This window comes from Paramormyrops kingsleyae, chromosome 2 (genome assembly GCF_048594095.1).
Source record: "Paramormyrops kingsleyae isolate MSU_618 chromosome 2, PKINGS_0.4, whole genome shotgun sequence".
Lineage (NCBI taxonomy): Eukaryota > Metazoa > Chordata > Actinopteri > Osteoglossiformes > Mormyridae > Paramormyrops > Paramormyrops kingsleyae.
Window position 1 is genome coordinate 11037237 of NC_132798.1, and position 19982 is coordinate 11057218.

The window sequence follows — 19982 nt, forward strand, 5'->3', positions numbered from 1 at the left end:
AGGTCCCCTCGGAAGAGACACCTTGAACAAACTACTGAAAGAAGTCCACGTAACTAAGCCGTACCTCCGCTGCTGTGCATGGAAAATGCCTTCTCAGGCCCTTAAGACTTTTCAGCTGCATAATTCTCTAAAATTGTTTCTGTACTGTAAAGTCAGATTTATTCAAGTGAACGTTAAATTATGGGATACTAGGGTTTTGGTGGGGGGTGGGGGGGGGGGGGTGATGGTAATTATGCGTGATATGAATCAGGAGGCAGCCCCTCCATACACTAGGTGTTTGATCTTGGCTGCATCCTTCAACTCTCAGCTCTTCCAAAACACTGCTGTTCTGTTTCAAAGAAAAATACCTCTGAAACAGGTCACCATTTGCTAACACAGCTGCCATACCAATAAATAATGATCAGACAGTGTTTGTGCATTTTTTTCCCCCCCCACATCTTTTTAAATATTTTTCCTGTTTTATCCAACATGTCAAAGCTGTCATGTGGGATATAAGAAATGGCAGCTCCATGTATGACCACACTGAGCAGCCAGAGGAGAGAGTCTCTGATCCTCGTGAACCACTGTAGTGTTTCTGATTCCACCTCTTCCTCTGTTTCTTATGCTTTCCATAGATTGATTGTGATGAGGCTAACAAAGTATTATCAACATGGTAGTGGAGCGGTGTGGGTGTCACTGGTTCCGGATCTCCCACACACACACAAACACAAAATGGATATTCCGGAAAGCGCGTAACTCCATGCCTGTTTTCCCCCGGTTGTATACAGTCCTTGTGTTCCTCTTCTGACCTGTTGAAAGTTGAGCTTTGTTTGTGTCATGGGATCTTTGGGATGGCTCTCGCCCTTTATTGCACATGCGAGGATGTGCTTGGGGCTTTTCATCTTCGTAAATGGTTCTGCCTTGGATTCTGTTGAACTGTTTGCAGTGATTACTCCAGGTCTTGACAATGTCTCAGGTCTATGCTTGGATTAAAAAAAAAAATTTCACATAATTACTACTGATCTGTATTTGCATTATACAACATTTTTCAAAATGTAATTGTTGGAAAGATGTATCTAGATATCCAGAAGTTAACGTTTCTGTAGAAGGTGATATTCTACTTCATAGTTACTAGTAGCATCAATACTGGATTTTTCCTTTTACCACAGTAAAGCCAAAGCAGCATTTTTGCAGCCTTATTTGTGGCTGACATATGAAAAGGTAGTCAGGGAGATGATTCTCCCAAAGCTATGTGATGTCTGACGCCTCCCTGACCTGCTTAGGAGACGAAAAGCCAAATGTCACAACCTGACACTGGAAGGCAGTTGTTGCCTTAGCAACTGGGGACAAAGGAATTAGAACAGGTCTGATTCAGCTGATGGAAAAGCCATTTAAAGACGACACAGTGTGTGTCTCAACTGGGCAATAAAGATAAGGGTCTGAAATTTTACCTAAAGCTAAACAGTAAGGGACCCTAGCATTCTGCTAAACCTAAAAAATGTTTAATAACGGTAAAAAGGAAAAAATGTAGGATTCTTTATGTTCTTCTGGCAGTTCTTGGTGTTCAGTTCTTATTAACTGGATCAATTAGACTCTAATCTTACCCTTAACAACACCCTTCAGGAAGTTTTTATATATTTTTTTGCTAAGAGATGCATGATTCTCCCCAGAACTGTCCTTGTTGATGTTTTAAATCCCTGGAAGAGAAAAGAAATCCAGCAAAATCAAAATGTAAATTGTTTAAAGCTGTTTATTTGTACTGAATTCCAGAATATACACTATCGTTTGATTATAATGGGAAATGAAACACAACCGAATAAGAGGGGACAAACTCATAATTCTAACGTCTATGCAGAGGAGAGCGTTCAGTTTAAATGGTGCTTATAAACAGTGAGAGAACGTCATACGGCAGCAATCCTGTCAGGCGGGAGAGATGTGTGAATGCATGTCAGGCGTGACACAGACGAGTGTGTCGGCTGAGTGGGTTATCAGGGGCAGGGGGGTGACATGAGAGTCTCGGGTGAAGTGGGTGAATGTCCTGTACACTACAACACTGGCAGCATGGTTTAGAAAACATTAGCATAGCGATTGTTACTCAAGCGTATGGTGAAGTTTGACAATGATCAGCCTGCGGTGTCTGTTTGTTATCTTACAGTTTTGAAATCAAAACATGTCAGTGGGCAAATATGAAAACTCTATTGCCAAAATACTGCCTTTACTTTTCTATGGAACAGCTGTTTTCTTCCGTACCGTTCAGTAGATGGGAGGGAAAATGAACGTTAGTCATGTTACTAGTTAAAGGCCGCTAATGTTAATCTAGTATTTAGTCATGAATTGCGTTGACTTTTCAGTCACACTTATATACACCATCTACGGAGAGACACATATTAATGTTAATACTGTTCCTGAATTGCTGGACATGGTCTCCCTTCCCAATTTGAAAAAGCTCTCTCGATGCTTTAATTAATTTTCATTTCAAGTGCTGTTGTCGTGCATTTTAGGTTACCAATTCTCTTTTTTTCTGACAAACCATTTTACCTTGTGTCTCTTGGGACTTTTGTTTAATCTAATCTAACTGTGTTAGATCATGTACACACAGCATAGACACATCCTTTACCAGGCTAACATGCCAAAATGACATCAATAAAGAAATGGAACAAGATATTTGGAAACAAAAAGTCTTAATAATCACAATGCATTACATTGCTAAATATAGTCATGCACAACAATCGGCCTATAGCACTGTTTGGCATTTGCTACTCGGAATACTTCATTTTAACACATAACAGGGAAGAACAAGATAGACACATGGAAATGAATCTTGGGAGGGAAGGTTTGTTCTCTGATTTCTCCCAGTCCAAAGAAAATAAACAATAAATAACTAAAAAAAAAAAAAAAAACATCCTGCCAAAGACACACACAGAAGGGACAGAACACAGAAAACGGTCAAAAACCATGAAAAACCTTGTCAACTATTACAAAAAGCACAACTCAGAATGTATAAAGCTTTTTTAAGTTTGTTTCATAAAGTCACAGTTACCAAAAAAAGTGAGTAATTTCTTACATATCCTATTATAACATTACCTAAACTCTATTACCTATGAGGTATATCTGAGAGACTCCAGTAAGAAATGCACGGCCTGCAATGACACCATGGTCTGCGCAAATATTTTTTGAATGAAAGCTCTGCAACCACTGAGAGGGAAGCTAGCGCTTTGGATCCGTGTCTGTTTGCCCTTTTCTGCAGGTGCGTTGCAGAAGCACCACGGCCCAGCCCACACCCCCACCGGCCAGAAACTGAGGTATTCAGAGAAGTAAAAAAAAATAATAAAATGAAAATCCAAAGGGGACTGGAAAAAAAATAAAATAATAATAATAAAAAAAGAACGCTTTGGTCAAGCAAGGCACTCACCCCATGGGTATCACACACTTCACCACTACACCATCTTGTATCAACGTGGAGTCAAAGTTCTGAGTGTTCCTACTAGGGTCTGGGCCATGTTAAAGCCTCCACATTCATCACTGTGGTGGTCTGGTTCCCACATGTCGTGCTGCCATTGTTACTCCCCTGTGACCCTGACTTTCTGTCTCACCAATATCAGCTGTTTTTGTAGGTGGGGGGGGGGGGTTGGGTTATTTGGTTCATTTTAGCAACTGTGCGCTGAAAGGAAAGATCTTCTCATTCCTGGTCTGCCCCACGGGCACCGGTTTCCAACACAGTAACATATAAAGTCAAAGATAATCAGGCAAGTTCAGGAAATAGACATTCTTTGCGTAACTGCATCGAAAAGCCTGCAGTGTATGGGATGCTTACCCTACAGGTAATATCTTTGGTGAGATCACTTCAAAACACACCCTCATCAATGCACCGGCCATCTTTAGTTCGAGTATGGAAGGGAGGGGTCTTCTATATCATTGACTGTCAAACTGGAAGTAGGAACACACAGAGCTATAAAATATATTACAAAATCTTAGTATAAAATACACAAGCTGATACCCTTTTCCTTTACACACATACGCTCAGGAGAAGGGAATACTTGTGCTTAGGAAGTGGAAAAGAAAGAAACAGGAAACAAATCAAGAGCCAAGTGCAGACCATTCATGGAAAACAACATCTTTGGTATCTTTGGTATCTTCAACATGATTAACATGAAGAGTCAGTGAGGTAGGCTCCATGGTTCTCACTGAAAGCAGAAAGACCTGTTTCTGTACATACAGAGCCCGTCATGGAAGTAGCAAATTTACAGGAATCCTCTTTCCATCTTAATGTACAACCTCAGGTAGCTACTTATTGTTTCGGGTTTTTCTTTGGTGAATCGCAACAATTTGGTCTGGAACAGAGCACAGACCTAACAGTGAAGTTGACTCCTCATCTCTGACAGGAGAGTTTCCACAGCCAAGTTCTTCATCAACATTCAACAACAATTTTTTTTTTATCAGCCCGAGAAATTGAAGTTAAGTCTCCATTCCCCACATCAAAAGCAAAATAAAGAAATTTTTAAACAACCTACATTATTTAAATTATATTTTTAAAATCACAGTAGAAATCAATGATCTAAGCTTTTGCAATACGTCATTTATACATTGATCATATTTATGCTTTGGTTTTGAAATCATTCTTCAAAAAAGTACAAGTTTTTAAGCTTTTTAAAGCAAACCAAAATGTTCATAAATTAAGAGGGACAGAAGAACTATATCTTTAATGTGCAATAATAAATACCCATAAATATTTACCCAAATTACAACTAATTAAATAAAATTAAATAGAACACAGCTTGGTCATAAATAAATAAGTACAATTAAAACAAAGAAAACAAACCATGTAAACTCAACAACATTTGGCATCTTAAATTAAGGTTACATTAAAATCAAAATGTAAATTTCATCATACATTGTGGAAAGTAAAACAAATGCACATTGTAAAATTTCTATGATTTTAGCACTGAAGTTGACTGATTTTACCTTTGCATACAGTGAGGCAAGCATATGAAAACCAGCTTTCTTTCCACAGCTCTGGGTATCATGTGACCCAGGTTTGACACGTAATCTGGACCTATCACATGTTACCTGGGTGTGTCATGTGTCTCCCACACAGGGTCTAATGTGCGCCCTTTAATAATAAGAGTCCATCTGTGGGTGTGGTTATTATCAAGGTCTTATCAGCATCATTCATATGTAGACCACACTTCTTTAAGACCACACAGACATCATCCACATAGACCACTGTCTGTAGACCCATTCTTTGTATCATCCACACATTTCCAAACATGTTCTTAATATCACCCATACATAGACCACTCTCTGTAGACACATTTTTAAAATAGCTCATAGACTACAGCTCTACTCACACACCCTTAACCTAGACATGAACCACCGCTGGGCAGACACATTTCATACATCATCCAGGCCGTTTGGCTTTAGCGAGTGAAATAGTATGCCGTTCAGTGGCTTAGAATTGGTCTTATAGTGACTACCTGCCATTAAAATTTTTGTTCTGCTTTACAAGCATGAGAACAGGGATTCAGCGAAGGTCGCACAGTGTTGCCCTGGTCCCAGTGTGGTGCTCTGAGCAGCCATGGAAACCAAAAGCAGAGCGGAAGCAGGTGAGATGGTGCGGAGTTTGCGACCGCAGCCCTGATGCAGTCTTAATACCGTAGAGGCTAAAACGTATGAGCCTGATGAAAGAGGTGGCCTTTGTCTTTGGTGTCATGCAGCATTTTACATCAACATTGCAATACTGCTTCGGTTTGCTTTAAAGCCATGTCTCCAGGCAGTAAAACAGAATGACAGCGAGCCGTGACATTTTAAAAGGTCTCATCCCAGACAAGAATCTTTGGTCTAGATTCTGTTCCCGTAGTTACACTATACAACATACATTGTTCACGGTGTCTTTGACACACTGAATCTGAGTGTCCCCATGTTTGAAAGAAACCTCGTTCAATATGCTTCCAAACACGGGTTAAATAAAAAATATACAGCGTACATGGAATTCGAGTTAAAATGGAGAATCAAATATTCACATATATGCAGACATTCTTTGGTTTTGATGCTTCGATTCTTTTTTTTTGGTTTAGCTTCTGAAAAGAACTATTTTAAAATGACAGTAAATGGGACTAAACTATAAAAAACAGTAACCATTAAGTGGGGAATAGGGCTTTTGCAGGAATATGCATGAGTCTTTGGTGTTGTAGCTGATGAGGTTCTCGTTGTGTGTTTCTGCATAGGCACACGTAAAAGACAATCTTCCATTTTGAGAGACATCATTCTCTGTCTTGGGAAGCAGCTGTCGTTACGGCGACACTCCCCTACGTGTGATACCCATTTTGGTCCCTGTCTGCGCCTTAGAAAATAACCCTCCCCCCCCCCGCCCACCACCACGATCACCACCACCCAGACACACACACACACACACACACATACACACACACAAACATCCTTCGCCAATAACCGTTCCTTGCACTTATTATCTTCATCATGGTCGTTATGGTTACTACCTTCGTTCTTTGGAAAAGCTGCAGAGGATTTAGGTGCCGAACAACAACAAAAAGAAAGTCTCTTTGGTTTCAAATGGTCAATAAATAGTAAAGTCTTGCTGTCCATAAAGAATCTCCATCGCCTTTGGCTTCCTCCCGCGTCATTCAAAAGGGCTGCTTATTGGCTAGAACCTGAACTCTGTGGTACGGCACATCTAACTAAATTCATGAAAGAAGCTGTATTTGTGATCAAAAGACTCCAGCATGGGGCTTTGTTGACACAGTTGTGGGGGTGAGGGTGGGGGGCTGGCAGTCAGTCTATGGCTTGTGCTGTACTGAAAGAAAGCGTAATAGTTTCAGGAAGCTATACACACCTAAACTGGGATATTGTGATTAAATAAAGCCCCAAACAGGAGAACCCCAGCTTACTGGAGGAGGTGGGTATTAGATTGTTCATCTGCTCTACAAAAGTGACATCCTGAGTTGGGTAACGTACGGAGAACAGTGTTCTGCTGTGGAGGAAATGTGCTTCTTCATTGTGCTCACTGTAGGGAGTTGTTAGTTGTCAAGACCTCGTTATTATCCATGAACCTCGCCCAGCCAGGACCTTGCCACCCTACCCCCTACAAAGCCACCTGCTCAGATCTCTATCACCTCAGCGTCCTTTCAAAGTAGCTAAGACCACAGGTCAAGGTTTTCTATGACGAACTGGTAAAACTGGGAAATATATGAATTATTATGACATATACCTTCTATTAACACTGATGACGTTTTTGGTTTGTTTGTTTCGAATGTGAGAAATTGTGAGTTAACAATTGAACTATGGGGGTATAGTATATAAAAAACAATTATTGTCATAAATTGCATCGTTTGACTAGATTGTTAAATTTGTTATTCAAGCCCAGAGAATGGGGGAAAAAATGTGAATGGCTGCTGGCAGACAATGCTGCTGAATGTTAGATCAGGGTGCATAAAGGTCTGCGTGTCACCAACAGCACTAAATCAAACGATGTGTGCAAAACCAACACGTAGAATCTAAAGTAGGCCTCTCCCTTAAATATCCTCTCTGAAAACATTCAGAGGATGAAACAGCACTGACCTGAGGTCTGGTCCAGTCCTCTACCATGATGTTGCCGCATTGTGACTTTGACATCACTGCATGCTTACTATGGTCTTTAAGTGTAGTGGTCCTTACCCGATTTCTTCCAAATTTTTTTAACTTTTTTTCAAATAGATATAATAATCACTCAGTAACGGGCAGAAAGAAAACATAACAACCAGATCTGACGGCATCAGTGGATCACAGTCCCTCACGGGTTAAAGTGAATGTATATCGCTTTGGTTCATCTTGACCCTGGATGAATGGATTCAAGAACTTTGAAGCAATTTGTTCCTCTTGCCAGTAAACAGCCCTTTTTTCCTCTCTCATACTTAGAAAAAAGCAAAATTAAACATCTCAAGGAAGCGCCCTTTCCTGGAGTACAGACCCCGCCCACAAACCTCCATCCCCCAATCACAATTCGGAACTCCACTTCCAGGGCTGGCCCCACTGGCCCGATCTGCCAATCACTCTTTGGTACTCCTATCCCAGCCACACCCTCATCACCCTAGTCCCCCAGTCATGCTTTGGTGCAGGTGCTGGAGGCGGAGGAAGCCGCCCCGGGGCTACCCTCATCCACCCACTTGTCCAGGCTCCGCCTTCTGGCATTCATAAAAAAATTGCTGACAGTGCTGATCTCCAACCCCAGCTGCTGCGAGATGGTGATCTGCATCTCCTTGGACGGCCGCTTGTTCTCCCTGAAGATGGCCACTAGGGTGCGTCGCTGGAGGTCTGTGAAAACCAGGCGGGATTTCTTTGGTGTGTTGCCTCTGTCTTTGTTTGGGTCCTGCTCTTTGCGCTTGCATGCTTGTAGCGACAACAGGGTATGGAGGGCAGGGAAGAGAGGGATGGACAAAAGGTGGAAATACATTAGAAAACTTTAGCAGTTTAAAAGCCCCCGCTTGCTGCTGAGATGGCAAGGTGACAAATCCGTCACAATTTTTAAATGTGAAAAATAAAATTAATGACTTGGAACAATCAATTGCCTGATATTCTGGATATTACTCCTTTTACCAAGTATTACATTTGTATTTCATATAGCATTAACTTATTATTTTAGAATTCTGTAGAAAACTAATTAAATTATCAAATGATATTATAAACAGCATTAAGTCCAACATGCACTACTGATTAATGACTGCATAGCAGAAATGCTATTTCCTTAACCCAATTTCATTTGCCAAAGAAAACTATTTATGTGTACTGTTTGCTCTGCTCCATGTGTATATGGACATTAGATGTGTGACTTGTGTTTGTTTCACTCATGCATTTTAACCATCTTTAAATGTCTTCTGATTGGTTCTGTATTAAAGGAGCTACACTGATATTTGCCTGTAAAGCAGATTACTGTGCGTTTCATTTGCTTATTTACTTAGGTGTTTACTTTTCTGATTAGTACAGAATTAAGATTAATCCAATGGGAATTGAAATGAAATTCCCAGAAATTATATATTACTTTTGTAGGAAGTAAGGTTTGAGCTACAATGCAACAAATATTAAATGCCTAATTTTAATATATATTGAGATATCGTATATACTACAGGCTGACCTGAATTCAGCTATATATAGCATGCATAAGTTAAATGCTACACCAATTCCACAGACTTTCAAAGTTACATATTTATCCCCAGCCTTTTCCCAATGTATAAGATGAAGGTAATGAAGATGATGATGATGATGATGATACTACATGCTAAAGGCCATGTGACTATTCTCAGCTTGCTATGCTGAAGCACACAGGTGGCCTTCCATGGCTGACAGATCCTCTCGTTATGATACCAAAGGCCAAAGACCAAAAGGCAATCAGACAGAACACACAAAAAAATACTAAGCTAACAGAAAAATATTAAGCTAAAGTACTTCTAAATCTAGCAGTATCACTCCACGCTTCCAGGGTTGGTAGTTTGATCTCCATCCATATGTGAGTTTTACATGTTATCTCTGTGCTGTGTGAATTTCCACCTGTAACCGAAAAAACATGAGTCGGGGAACTTCTACCATCTAAAATTACCCAAATTGTGGATCAGTGCTCCATGACTGACAGGCATCCCGTGGGGGGTAATCCCTACCTAATGTTCTGTGCATGATAAGACTCCACATTCAGAGCTACCCTATACTACACATAAATAACATTATTTTAATCGATAACACTGCTGTCAGTTTGTACAATCATGCTAAAGCGGACTAGTTCACCACATGCAAAACATTTGTTTTGTTAGATTTACAGTACAAAGAAAAAGGTCCACGGGATTCATGCCACCACAGGGTGGCAGTATTGTATGACGCGTCATTTGATGGGACACACTTTTGCAAGTAAATGCAAATGAGCGTGTCGACTTATTAGACACACTGCAGGAGCTCTCCTTACACTACAGCTGAGAGCCGAATCATTGTAAATCGGTGAAGCCTGAAAGGGCTTTATGGCTGGCGAAACATTCAGCCTCACTCTTCATAAAGCCTGATGTCATAATATTCAAAGGTACAACAGCAGACTTTGTCCACCTGCATGAAAAAAAACTAACGGTTTGAGATATAAGCTTTTTATATATATATATATATATATATACACACACACACCCCTCCGTCATTTTACATGCTGTCCTAAAACAAGGGGGAGGACACAAATGTAAGAGGTGAAAAGGTCCGAAGTTGTTTGCCCAGCCTTTATTTACCGGGCTGAAGGGCAAAAGATCCTAATAATGAATCACTAAACTGTAACTAACACACCAAGGCGTACAGCAACAACCCGGTGCAAAATCCACAGATTCTTGTGCCGGGAATTTAATTAAGCAATTTGGTTCATTTAACGCAATTACATCCGTGGGTTTCAATTTAGAACAGCAATAAGGCGGAAATGTGATGGATTTTATGAGCACGGCGGCATTAATCATACAGCGTGCTTATTATTTATGGTTTTGCGCTCATGGCTGGGAAATGTCAACAAATGTTGTTCTTGCATTGCTCTGAAATTAGCTGCGTAGGTCTATATGGAACAGCTAGCTGCTGTGAGCTGAGTGCAAACCTCATATAAAAGCAAATGACCTGTCTCACGTGGATACAGTCAGATATTCAGGTGACAATGCAGTGCAGGTGACAATGAAATAAATTGTAATGTTGGTAAGAAAAGTAAAGTGTTTTACCAGAATACATAAGTCGCTCTGAAGTCTCGTCTTGCTTACAGAATTCTCCTGGTGAAAACAGGCAAAATTGGTTATTAACAGAGAGGTCTGAGGTACGAGGAGGCGGACACACAAACGGCACTCCAGAGAAACACGTCAGGAAAACAGCCCCAAGCACTTGTCTGTATGGCCGTCAAACCGCACACGCTCAGAAAGACATGTGCAGCAGTGGAGACCTGCGTGTGCATGTGAGGAGAGTCAGTGTTTTGGCGCTTTAAGTTCCATGAAGGATGCTGCTGTTGTACCCTTGAGCACGTACTTAACCTGAATTGCTCCAGCAAAAACATCCAGATGTGAAAATGGAAAATAAACAGCAAATTGCTTAGGATAATGCTTGCTAAGTAAATGAACAATGTGGAGAGTGAGATTCAGATCCAGCTTCCTTCAAATCAAGAAGAGATGAAAATCTCCCAGTGTCTGATGACATGAGTAATGTAAAAGAGTACATCTGTGTTCTGAGAAGCGTGTTTCTAATGCATGGCTTTGATTGGCTGAGTACCATTACCTGAGAAGCAGCTTTGCGTCTGGAGTGAAATACAGAAGAAAATGAAGACTATGAACACATCTGCGGAATCTTTTTTTTTAAAAAAATTCCAAAATGAATATATCAGTTGTAAAACCAAAATATTTTCATTCAATGCATATTAGATTAAGTCTTGACTTTAAAAAGCTGTGTAACAGTGACATTAACCTAATCTTTAATGCTAGAATATTATCTTCTTAACTTGCAGAAATGATTATACCCCAACTTTAAAAGCATTTTCTTGAGACATTATGGGAAGATCACATTGTGTGCCCTGACTAATATTTTAACTTAACAACAACGCAACTCACATTCAGATACGGTGAAATGCATTTATTATTATTATGTCTGTAAAAAAATAAACTAGGTCATAAACTCCTCAGGTGTTGCTGTACTGAAACACAACATATTCTTCACTGTCACACCAAAGAAGCAAAATATCAAAAAAGTGTTCAATATTCGCAGTATTCAGTTATGTTTTAGAAAATAATCTTCTTATAAAATGAAACATATATAATATATAACTAAATGGATAATAATATTATAAAACGAACAGGCTACTATAAAAAAATAGATGCTATACAATTTTTAAAAGGATTATTGACCATCATAATGACGTTTCCTGCAGCATTCTTTCAATCCACTTAAAAAGGCACCAAAACAATGTGAGACATTTTCACCAGCGGCCTTTACTTTGATTGCTTTTTCCTATTTTTATGGAATACTTTTTTTAAATATTTTATATGCTTAGATACTAATAATCAGTCTTATCTTTTCAAAATAATAATAATTAATAACTAGGCAAATAATTTTACATGCGCTACGAATTTTAATTTATTTTTTCCCCACACTATACATTTAACGTCCATTTTAGGCTAAAATACATATTCACTACACTTAACAGTCGCTAACATTTCGCTGAATGGGAAGTAGCTGTTGTGGACGAAAGATTCTGGGCTTGCAGATGCTTGTAATTTGCACATTGTCTGTATTAGCATACATGCCCTCCTCCCCCTACTTTGCTGATAAACACTGCGATGCCTCTTAGCTCCTGCGCCATCCAGGCTTTTTGCACTTTGCTATTAATTACGAAACCGCGGTGTTTTCTTCTTGCGTCAACGTAAGAGGTGGACGCTTTGATCAAAAAGTACAGCGGCCCTTCATCAAACATGACCTTCATTTTAACTCAACTAGGAGACAAAGCGCAGCTCTCACACCGAGCCCCAGGAGAAGCGGGGGGGATGTGCCAGGTAATTGGGAGTAAACCTTAAGGAGCGCGAAAAAGAAAAGCGCAAGTCTGATTATTATAGATCATAGAGAAATACATTTATGAAGACACACAGATATATAAAAGTAGTTCTCATCTTAAAGGTAGGTAGGATGCACTGCTGAAATAGGCATTACGGCGGCGGCGGAAGCGGCGCATTGAGGAAAACGGCCGGAAACAAAGTAGTTAAACATGCATGAGTCAAAGTATTGAACAATAACTCATAAAAAGGAGAGTTTAATCTGCATCAAACCCAGAGCAAACACCCTCTTTCAACCATTTCTGTAGGTTCAACCTCACATTATATCTACGAAATCACCCTGCAATGCCTTTCTCTGGCATTTGCAAAATCGGGATCCAGTTCCAGCCTCATATCACAACATGTACGAAGGTGAGAACTGGGAAGTAGGTAAATTCCATAACGCAGTTTTGCATCACCGTAAGATGCGGCTTGGGGGATGCTCTGCATGCAGATAGCTTGGTTTGATACGGCAAACAATCAGATGAAATACCAAGCTGGACATTTAGCCCTTTTTGTTTGTTGACAGCGAGGTCTGGTAGATGGGTCACAGGAGCACTGAGACAAATTTTATATTAATGCTTTATCGGCATGACCACATTTGCAAACATGAGCTTGGTAAAGTTCTTTTTGTTTCAGTATTCCTCCGAACCATTAAAACTATTACCAGGTTATTTCCACAGATTATTAAAATATTCGGCCGATTTGAACGAACTTGCTACTAGGCAAAGACGTTTAAGCCTAAAAACACCGTGTTGACAAACGGCGAGTGATTTAAAGATGCTCAGATCCCGGCTTTTCTAGTGTGTTGTATTTCATACGTGACAATCATCTGCGGAGCTGATCGGACGGTATTGTAAGCCTGGCGCTAACGGGAGGCCGATTGCGGGCTGGTGCTGGGAAGGAATCGCCGCCGTCAGCTTTACTGGAAGGAGCCTGGATCAGGTTCCAGATCAATGCCGACTGGGTCCACACGTTTATGTTATCGTTGCCAGCATTAATGCGCTTTTAATCTTCAGGAGATGATCCGTATCGATCCCCATCGATATACACACATTTGTTTTGGAAAGGGACTTAACCACACGATTGGGAGACTGAAATAGAAATTAACGAGAGGTCTCTTCCGATTGAGCATTTCAGATCCCCTTCTGGGCCTTTGTTTCAGCATGAAAGACTACGGTCAGAGTTCGACACTGACAGGAATGAAATCTCATCGGATGTCCCCATAAGTAACTAATATTCCCGTGTAAGAAATACTAATAAAATAGCCTCATATACAACCTTTAATATACAACTATATACCTGTATAATAATGTAAGGTTACGAATGCAATTCACTAAGAACATGACTGTTATATTGTTGTGCACTTTATGTTTGGCACTGGATTACAAACAATTCTGGTATGTTGATACATACTGAAAATAAAGTGAGTTCTTTTTTCCGATTCTAATAATCGCTGCCTTAAGCCTAATTCAGCCCTTGTAATAGGACATGTGAAAGAGCACACTCATACACACACGAACACAATCACATCACTGGGGAGGGGGCGGAGGATACAGGGGGAGATAATGCAAACTGCATTGACACATCTGAATCCACAATAGAAGTGTGGGAAAACTACACTGACTGTTGCTATGACAACAAGCACTAACAATTATTGTTACCCAGTTATGATATTATTTAGATTGCATAGCTATCTCATGCATAATGGTATGGGCATGAGTAGGATTTACAGGACTGTTTCAGTCTTGTCTCTGATAGTTTGTGAGTTATTATAGGTAAGATGGAACTGGACAATCCAAACATTACTTTCAGGGTTTAAAATCGTTACCCCAAAGATCTGTTTTAAGTCCAACACAGTTCAGAAAAGCCAGTTACTAACATTTTTCTGGATATTTTCAAGTAATACTATCAGATGATACTATCAGATACTATTATGAAGTATGAACCCATGGAATGCAAATAACAAAACTGTGGACGTGTTTGACACTAATATAGGTGTGACTCCCTTTCTCACAGCTGCCAGCCTTTACAGTAGGCTAGTAGGCTATTCGTTAATGAATTGCCATCGCTATTTCAACCATTATAACATGTTTAAAACGTTATTTCAGGGAAAGTAATTGAAACTATGTCTGTAGCCCAGCCCAGATCTTCACTCACATATCAAACAAACGGTATTGGACATGAGAAAATTGCATTTGGGCACGAAGTGCATTGAACTGAGTCAGGGCTGATTATAATTAGTGCTTTTTTTAACCTTTTGCTGAAGCATTTCTCCCTTTTGTAATGGTTCGCTCCAATAAGAAAGTTTCTAAGTTATTGTAGCCAGGGCAAATATCCTGTCAGACTATCCCTTTTCTGCTATTTTTAATGTAATCTGCACTTTTGACTGACTGAAGTTGGGTGATGAGGAACAAAGGCGTACAGCTCAGCACATCTTGCCTGTTTAACTGGAAACAAGGTGGCGGTCGTTCTGGGCCCTGCGGCCTCAGTCTGCAGGGCATGCAGAGATTTCTATCAATAATTCATCGCGTCGCCCCAGCTTCTGCTCCCGGCTCCAAAGCCCCAGCCTCGTCGATCACATTATAGCCTCTCTCCAACTCTAGTCCAAAGCACATGCCGTCATTTCAGATCTGTATGAGCAAGCAGATCCAACCTGAAATAAACCCTTAGCAGGTCTATATGTATGTGTTTCATGTGTATTTCTTAAAATAATATAAATATTTTACCCGCTAAGCATTTAAACCAAATACATGCACAGATGTTACAAAAGCATAAAAACATCACCATTTATTTAAATATGGGTCATCTCAAGATATCTATTATATGCACTTATTATTGTTAGGCAGACAGTGGGAATACTACGCAGTTGTAGCCAGGCACTGTATCATATGTATTTCAGAACTGATCATTTTAAATAAAAGTAACTGCTACAAGTGGTGACCTGCCATTCATCCATCATGGAGGCAGAGTCATACTACGCTGTGTGCAAGCTATTCTGACCAAACAAGATGAATCGATTTTTATGCCTTACTGATAACATTCCTGTGGTACGTGTAGTCGTATTTACAGTGCATGCTGAAAACTCTCACACAATCTGTTAAAAAGATTATGGATGTTTTTAATCACTTAAATTATTTAACTCCCATAACACAAAAAAAAAGACAACGGTCGATTTGCAAAACGCGATTTCCCATTTTTACCATTAAATATGAAGCCATAACAAAATACTGGCGCGTAACTTCATAATGTTACTAAGATTGTTAGGTCCACTGGTTAACCCAATCTGCATGTTTGCTTAATTTTCGTCCAGCCTTAACAGTCGTCTGTTTTGCTGCTAATTAATTAATTAAAAAAATAAAAAAGCTTTCAGGTCCACTGTTACGTATAAAAGTAGCCTATATGTTATCTACTTCTGGTAATAAGCAAATAACCATTTGATAGCTGTTTTTATTCACTAGAGGGGGCAACCGCGTTCCGGTAGGTACACTCTTTTTATTCACTTTTATTTCTTAGTAACTCATTAAAAACTATTCTTCACTGGAATAAATTGCGCTCCACACTGCTGAACCTCCCAGGGAAATACAATCACCGCCGTTAGACACATTAACGCCGGCGACCAGTCAGCACAGCCGGCGCTGACATCGTCGGGTCGGAAAGAAATAGATAAAGCGAGCATGCATGGAGTAAAACTACCACTGGAAAATAGTAATGAATAAGTCATCTTAAAGAAGAGGCAGGGACATTTCTGCATCAGTTGTGCGTGTAGATACTACGTACAGTGATCATGTTCGTGCTTATAAATACCTATAGCCTATGTAGGCCTAATTCGCATTAAACGTTATATAGGCTGCAGTGTTTAAAATGTTTCAATTACTCATTTTGTTACTCATTTTTAGAATCTATACACACATATGTGTCCACGATGTATACAGACTAGTATGAATATCCTTTGAATTACAAATTGCATATAATTACATCAGGTAATTCGTCATAATATTAGCCTATTAATGAAACTTTCGCCACAAAAACTACATACGGCGACTTAACCCTAATACCAACTAACTTAAATATTCTTTGTTTTTTCAAAAGTATGTAGCCTATTATAATCGATGTTAGTCAAAACACTATAATATAATTCAATATTATTTTAGTTCTGCAGGGAAAATTACCCCAAATTAATAACTCAAAAGGTAGCAACAGCAACTGCATTTACAGGTGTGTAGCGCGTCTTACCTGCCAGCCGTAAAGCCGACATCCTTTGAAACTCGGGTTCCTGCAGCCACTTCCACATGCGCCTAAAGGTTTCCCTTCCCGATTTAAGTTTGCTCCACGGTTTTGGATTCCTCAAGAGATCGGACAGGGTGCCCTGTGAACGACAGAGGATGCGCTGAGCAAAAATGGCTTGCGGGATGCTATAGCGCTTCAACTCCGCTGTGATCCTCTGTGCCACCTCTTTGGTATTTATCTCTTCAAGCTGCCCCGAGTTGGTACCCTGCGTTCCGGAGGAGGAGGAGGGTGGTCGGTCCCGGCCGGAGGCCAACAGGGGCCCGTGGGATTGAGCATGGCCCTGATTCCCCCCGTGGTGCACGCCGTTCAAATGCGGAATCATCCCCGCCGTGGGGCTACCAAGGCTCCGGGAGAGGTGCTGATCCCCTCTGGCCAGCATGGCAGTGTGGGCATCGAAAGTGGAGCTTAGGATTTTGTCGTGCCCGTGCGTGCTATAGTTTTGAAGACTTGGCTGGGTGTTGTGGATGGAGCCAAGGCCGCTGCCGAGAGGACTGGTGGGCAGAGGGGACAGACTCTGACCCATCCCCGTCATGTCCTTATGGTAGGGGCTGTAGAGGCTGTTCATTGCTGGTAAACCTCTTTCATCCCGCATCAGAGTGAAGCTCCCGCTCACATTCCCGGAGAGGCGCTGGTGGTGGTGGTGGTGATGATGGTGCGGATGGTGGAATTTCTCCGAAACGGTCGAAATCGGGGGCAGAGGTTGGAGTGGAGTCAGTGTTGTGTAGGTGCTGCTCATTCCCATCCCAGGCGGGGACGTTTCGCACGGCATGCTCATCGCGTGGTGCAGCGGCAGCGATAGATCCGGACGGTACTCCCCTGCCCCATCCAAAATAGAAGCCATGCTCGACACCATCGCAGCTCGGGAAGAGGCTGCCGCTAGATCCTGATGTAATCGCAAAGCCCCGGCGCTCCGATCGTGATGCGTACTCTGATTGCTCATCAGATCCTGGTCATGGCTTAGCCCACCGTGCAGACTGCCAATGCTGTCCATTGTCATTTCTGGCTCCATGGCGTAGGCATCCAGGTCCTTGGCCAGACATCTATAGGCGTTGTATGCAGTCTTCATTCAGCTCATCGATGTATTTTATACATATATGTATTTGCAGATTTTGTGCCAGAGACGGATTTATTGTTTCCTAAGGCCTCTCGGTTTTTCCCAAAAAAAAAAAAAAAAAATTACCGATCTCGATCAGACGGGCCAGTGCTGATTATCCCCATGTCCGAGCCCTCTCCTCCTCCTACGTATTCTGTTTGGGCAGCTGGAGCTGTCCAGGCCGGGCTGGCTGGGCCATCACCCTTCCCTTGTCAGGAAGGAGGGGGATCTCAATGACTGACGTTTTCTGAACAATTCATGGTTCTAGCATTGTTATCAGAGTCCCGCCCCTCCCACGGTCTATCCAATGAGATGCCCCGAGACATTGTTCATGTTTGGTTGTGATTTTTTTTTTGTAATTATTTTATTTATTTATTTGCTTGTTTTGAGCGCATGCATCTGGAATTTGAAATCAAAGCGTTTTGATTTATTTTCAGGGATTCGCAAAACTGAGCTTTCTGTTTCTGATAGAAACTGTTTTTTTGCCATACATTTGACTCACGAAGTGTAAACGTTCTTATATACTTGGTTAATTTTGTAATTTTATTTCATTGTTTGCATTGCAATTACATAATAAGACACTTGAGTATGATAATATGCACGTTTACCTATAAGTATCTTTATGTTGTAATGATGAATATATTGTAATTATCCAATATAGTTGTGAAAATATACAGGCTACTCAGTGTACACTTAAAATGTGCGCCTTTAGGTTCTGCAAATTTTCAGAACACCCTCCATGTTTTAGTAACTATTTAATATTAATTGTGTTTAGAAGTAGAAACAGTCCATAATAACCTGTCTTTCCCACACGGCGTTGCGTTGTGGTTTAATGCAAGGTAAGTAGCAAGCTAAAATCGATTCAGTATATCCAAAAACCGATAAACAGCAGGCTTAAAAACTGATAAAATATGAAAATAACTTGCACTAGCCGGTGTGTATTGAAATATAGTTAGTTAACCGTGTGTCGCGCACGTCGCAAGCGAACTTCACTGGTTCTAGAATGAGATTTGCAGATCATTCGCCACAGTTAAATGTAAAGTTGCCTGGCGCTTTGGAAGCCTGGCACACCATCACCGCGTAGGGTGGTTGTTGAGACTTGGGCAGATGTCGCCTTTGTTTAAGGGGACTGTAATTAAGGGTGAGGAGACAGAAGTTTGAAGAACCGTGACCTATTTTCCTTTTGATCAACTGTCAGTGGAGGTGCAGGGGGTCTCTCCTGGACGGGGCCTCTTCTAAGCACTTTCAGCTGTCACGAGAAAAAAAATAAATGAGCAAATCTGGAAGTTTCCTTCCAGTTGCATTGAATTCTTGAACTTTGAGTTTGGCGCAGTTTATAATCTTAATGTTTGGCTATAACTTAAGGCATAGTTAATTGTTAAAAATTATCTGTGAAATAAATAGGCCTACATGAACAGTTCTTACTAATAATGAGTTAACTTATTGCGGTCGTGTTAAACCAGAACCGATTTTGCTTTAAAGAGGTCTGCTTTGTTGGCGCACAATTTGATAAAGAACTCAGAAACTATTTGATCATCAATTGTCTTTAAATCTTTTTTTACAGTAATAAATATCCGACATCGACATACAAGTTGTCGCATTAGTCTAGTAGCCTTTAACACGATCTTTGGCATCGCGTTCGCGTTTGTAGTTTAATAAGACTCAAACTGTCTTTAACAAGTTTCAGGATCGGATTAGTGATTTACCGGAATTCGCAAAATATCTAAACTATATAGTCACATTATTCAGGTGTTATAAAGGTAGAACTTTAGCCTATGCCACACCATGTCCAAAACATATCCACAACAAAAGAAAACAACCTAACAAAGAAATGATATAATCAAACCCGGTTTCATCACTTTGCATCGCTAGCGAATTGTACAGTGCTTTTACAGGCTTTTCCGTGCTGTGTTTATTTAAGTCTAGAGAGGCCCAAATCATAGCGGGTCGATTGAAACGGTCCTTTTCTCTTTCCTTTTTTTCATTTTGATCTTTTCCCGTGCCATCTGGTATGTAAGTGCAGCGGTATTGATCAGAATCATTGTGCAGCGGACCCCATG

At 40.6% G+C, this 19982-nt stretch overlaps 1 protein-coding gene across 2 annotated transcripts; it reads right to left on the bottom strand.

Moving 5' to 3' along the window:
- Positions 1-1733: 1733 nt before the first annotated feature.
- LOC111839425 (one cut domain family member 2) lies at positions 1734-18120 on the bottom strand. Of its 2 annotated transcripts, XM_023803340.2 has the most exons (3): positions 16776-18120; positions 10692-10739; positions 1734-8358 (listed from the first exon to the last, which is right to left on the bottom strand). In XM_023803340.2, the coding sequence occupies exons 1-3, from the start codon at positions 17893-17895 to the stop codon at positions 8072-8074; spliced, it is 1455 nt and encodes a 484-aa protein (XP_023659108.1). In that variant the 5' UTR covers positions 17896-18120; the 3' UTR covers positions 1734-8071. The 2 variants fall into 2 exon arrangements, with proteins under 2 accessions (XP_023659108.1, XP_023659109.1); XM_023803341.2 differs by lacking the exon at positions 10692-10739.
- Between the last annotated feature and the right edge of the window lie 1862 nt (positions 18121-19982).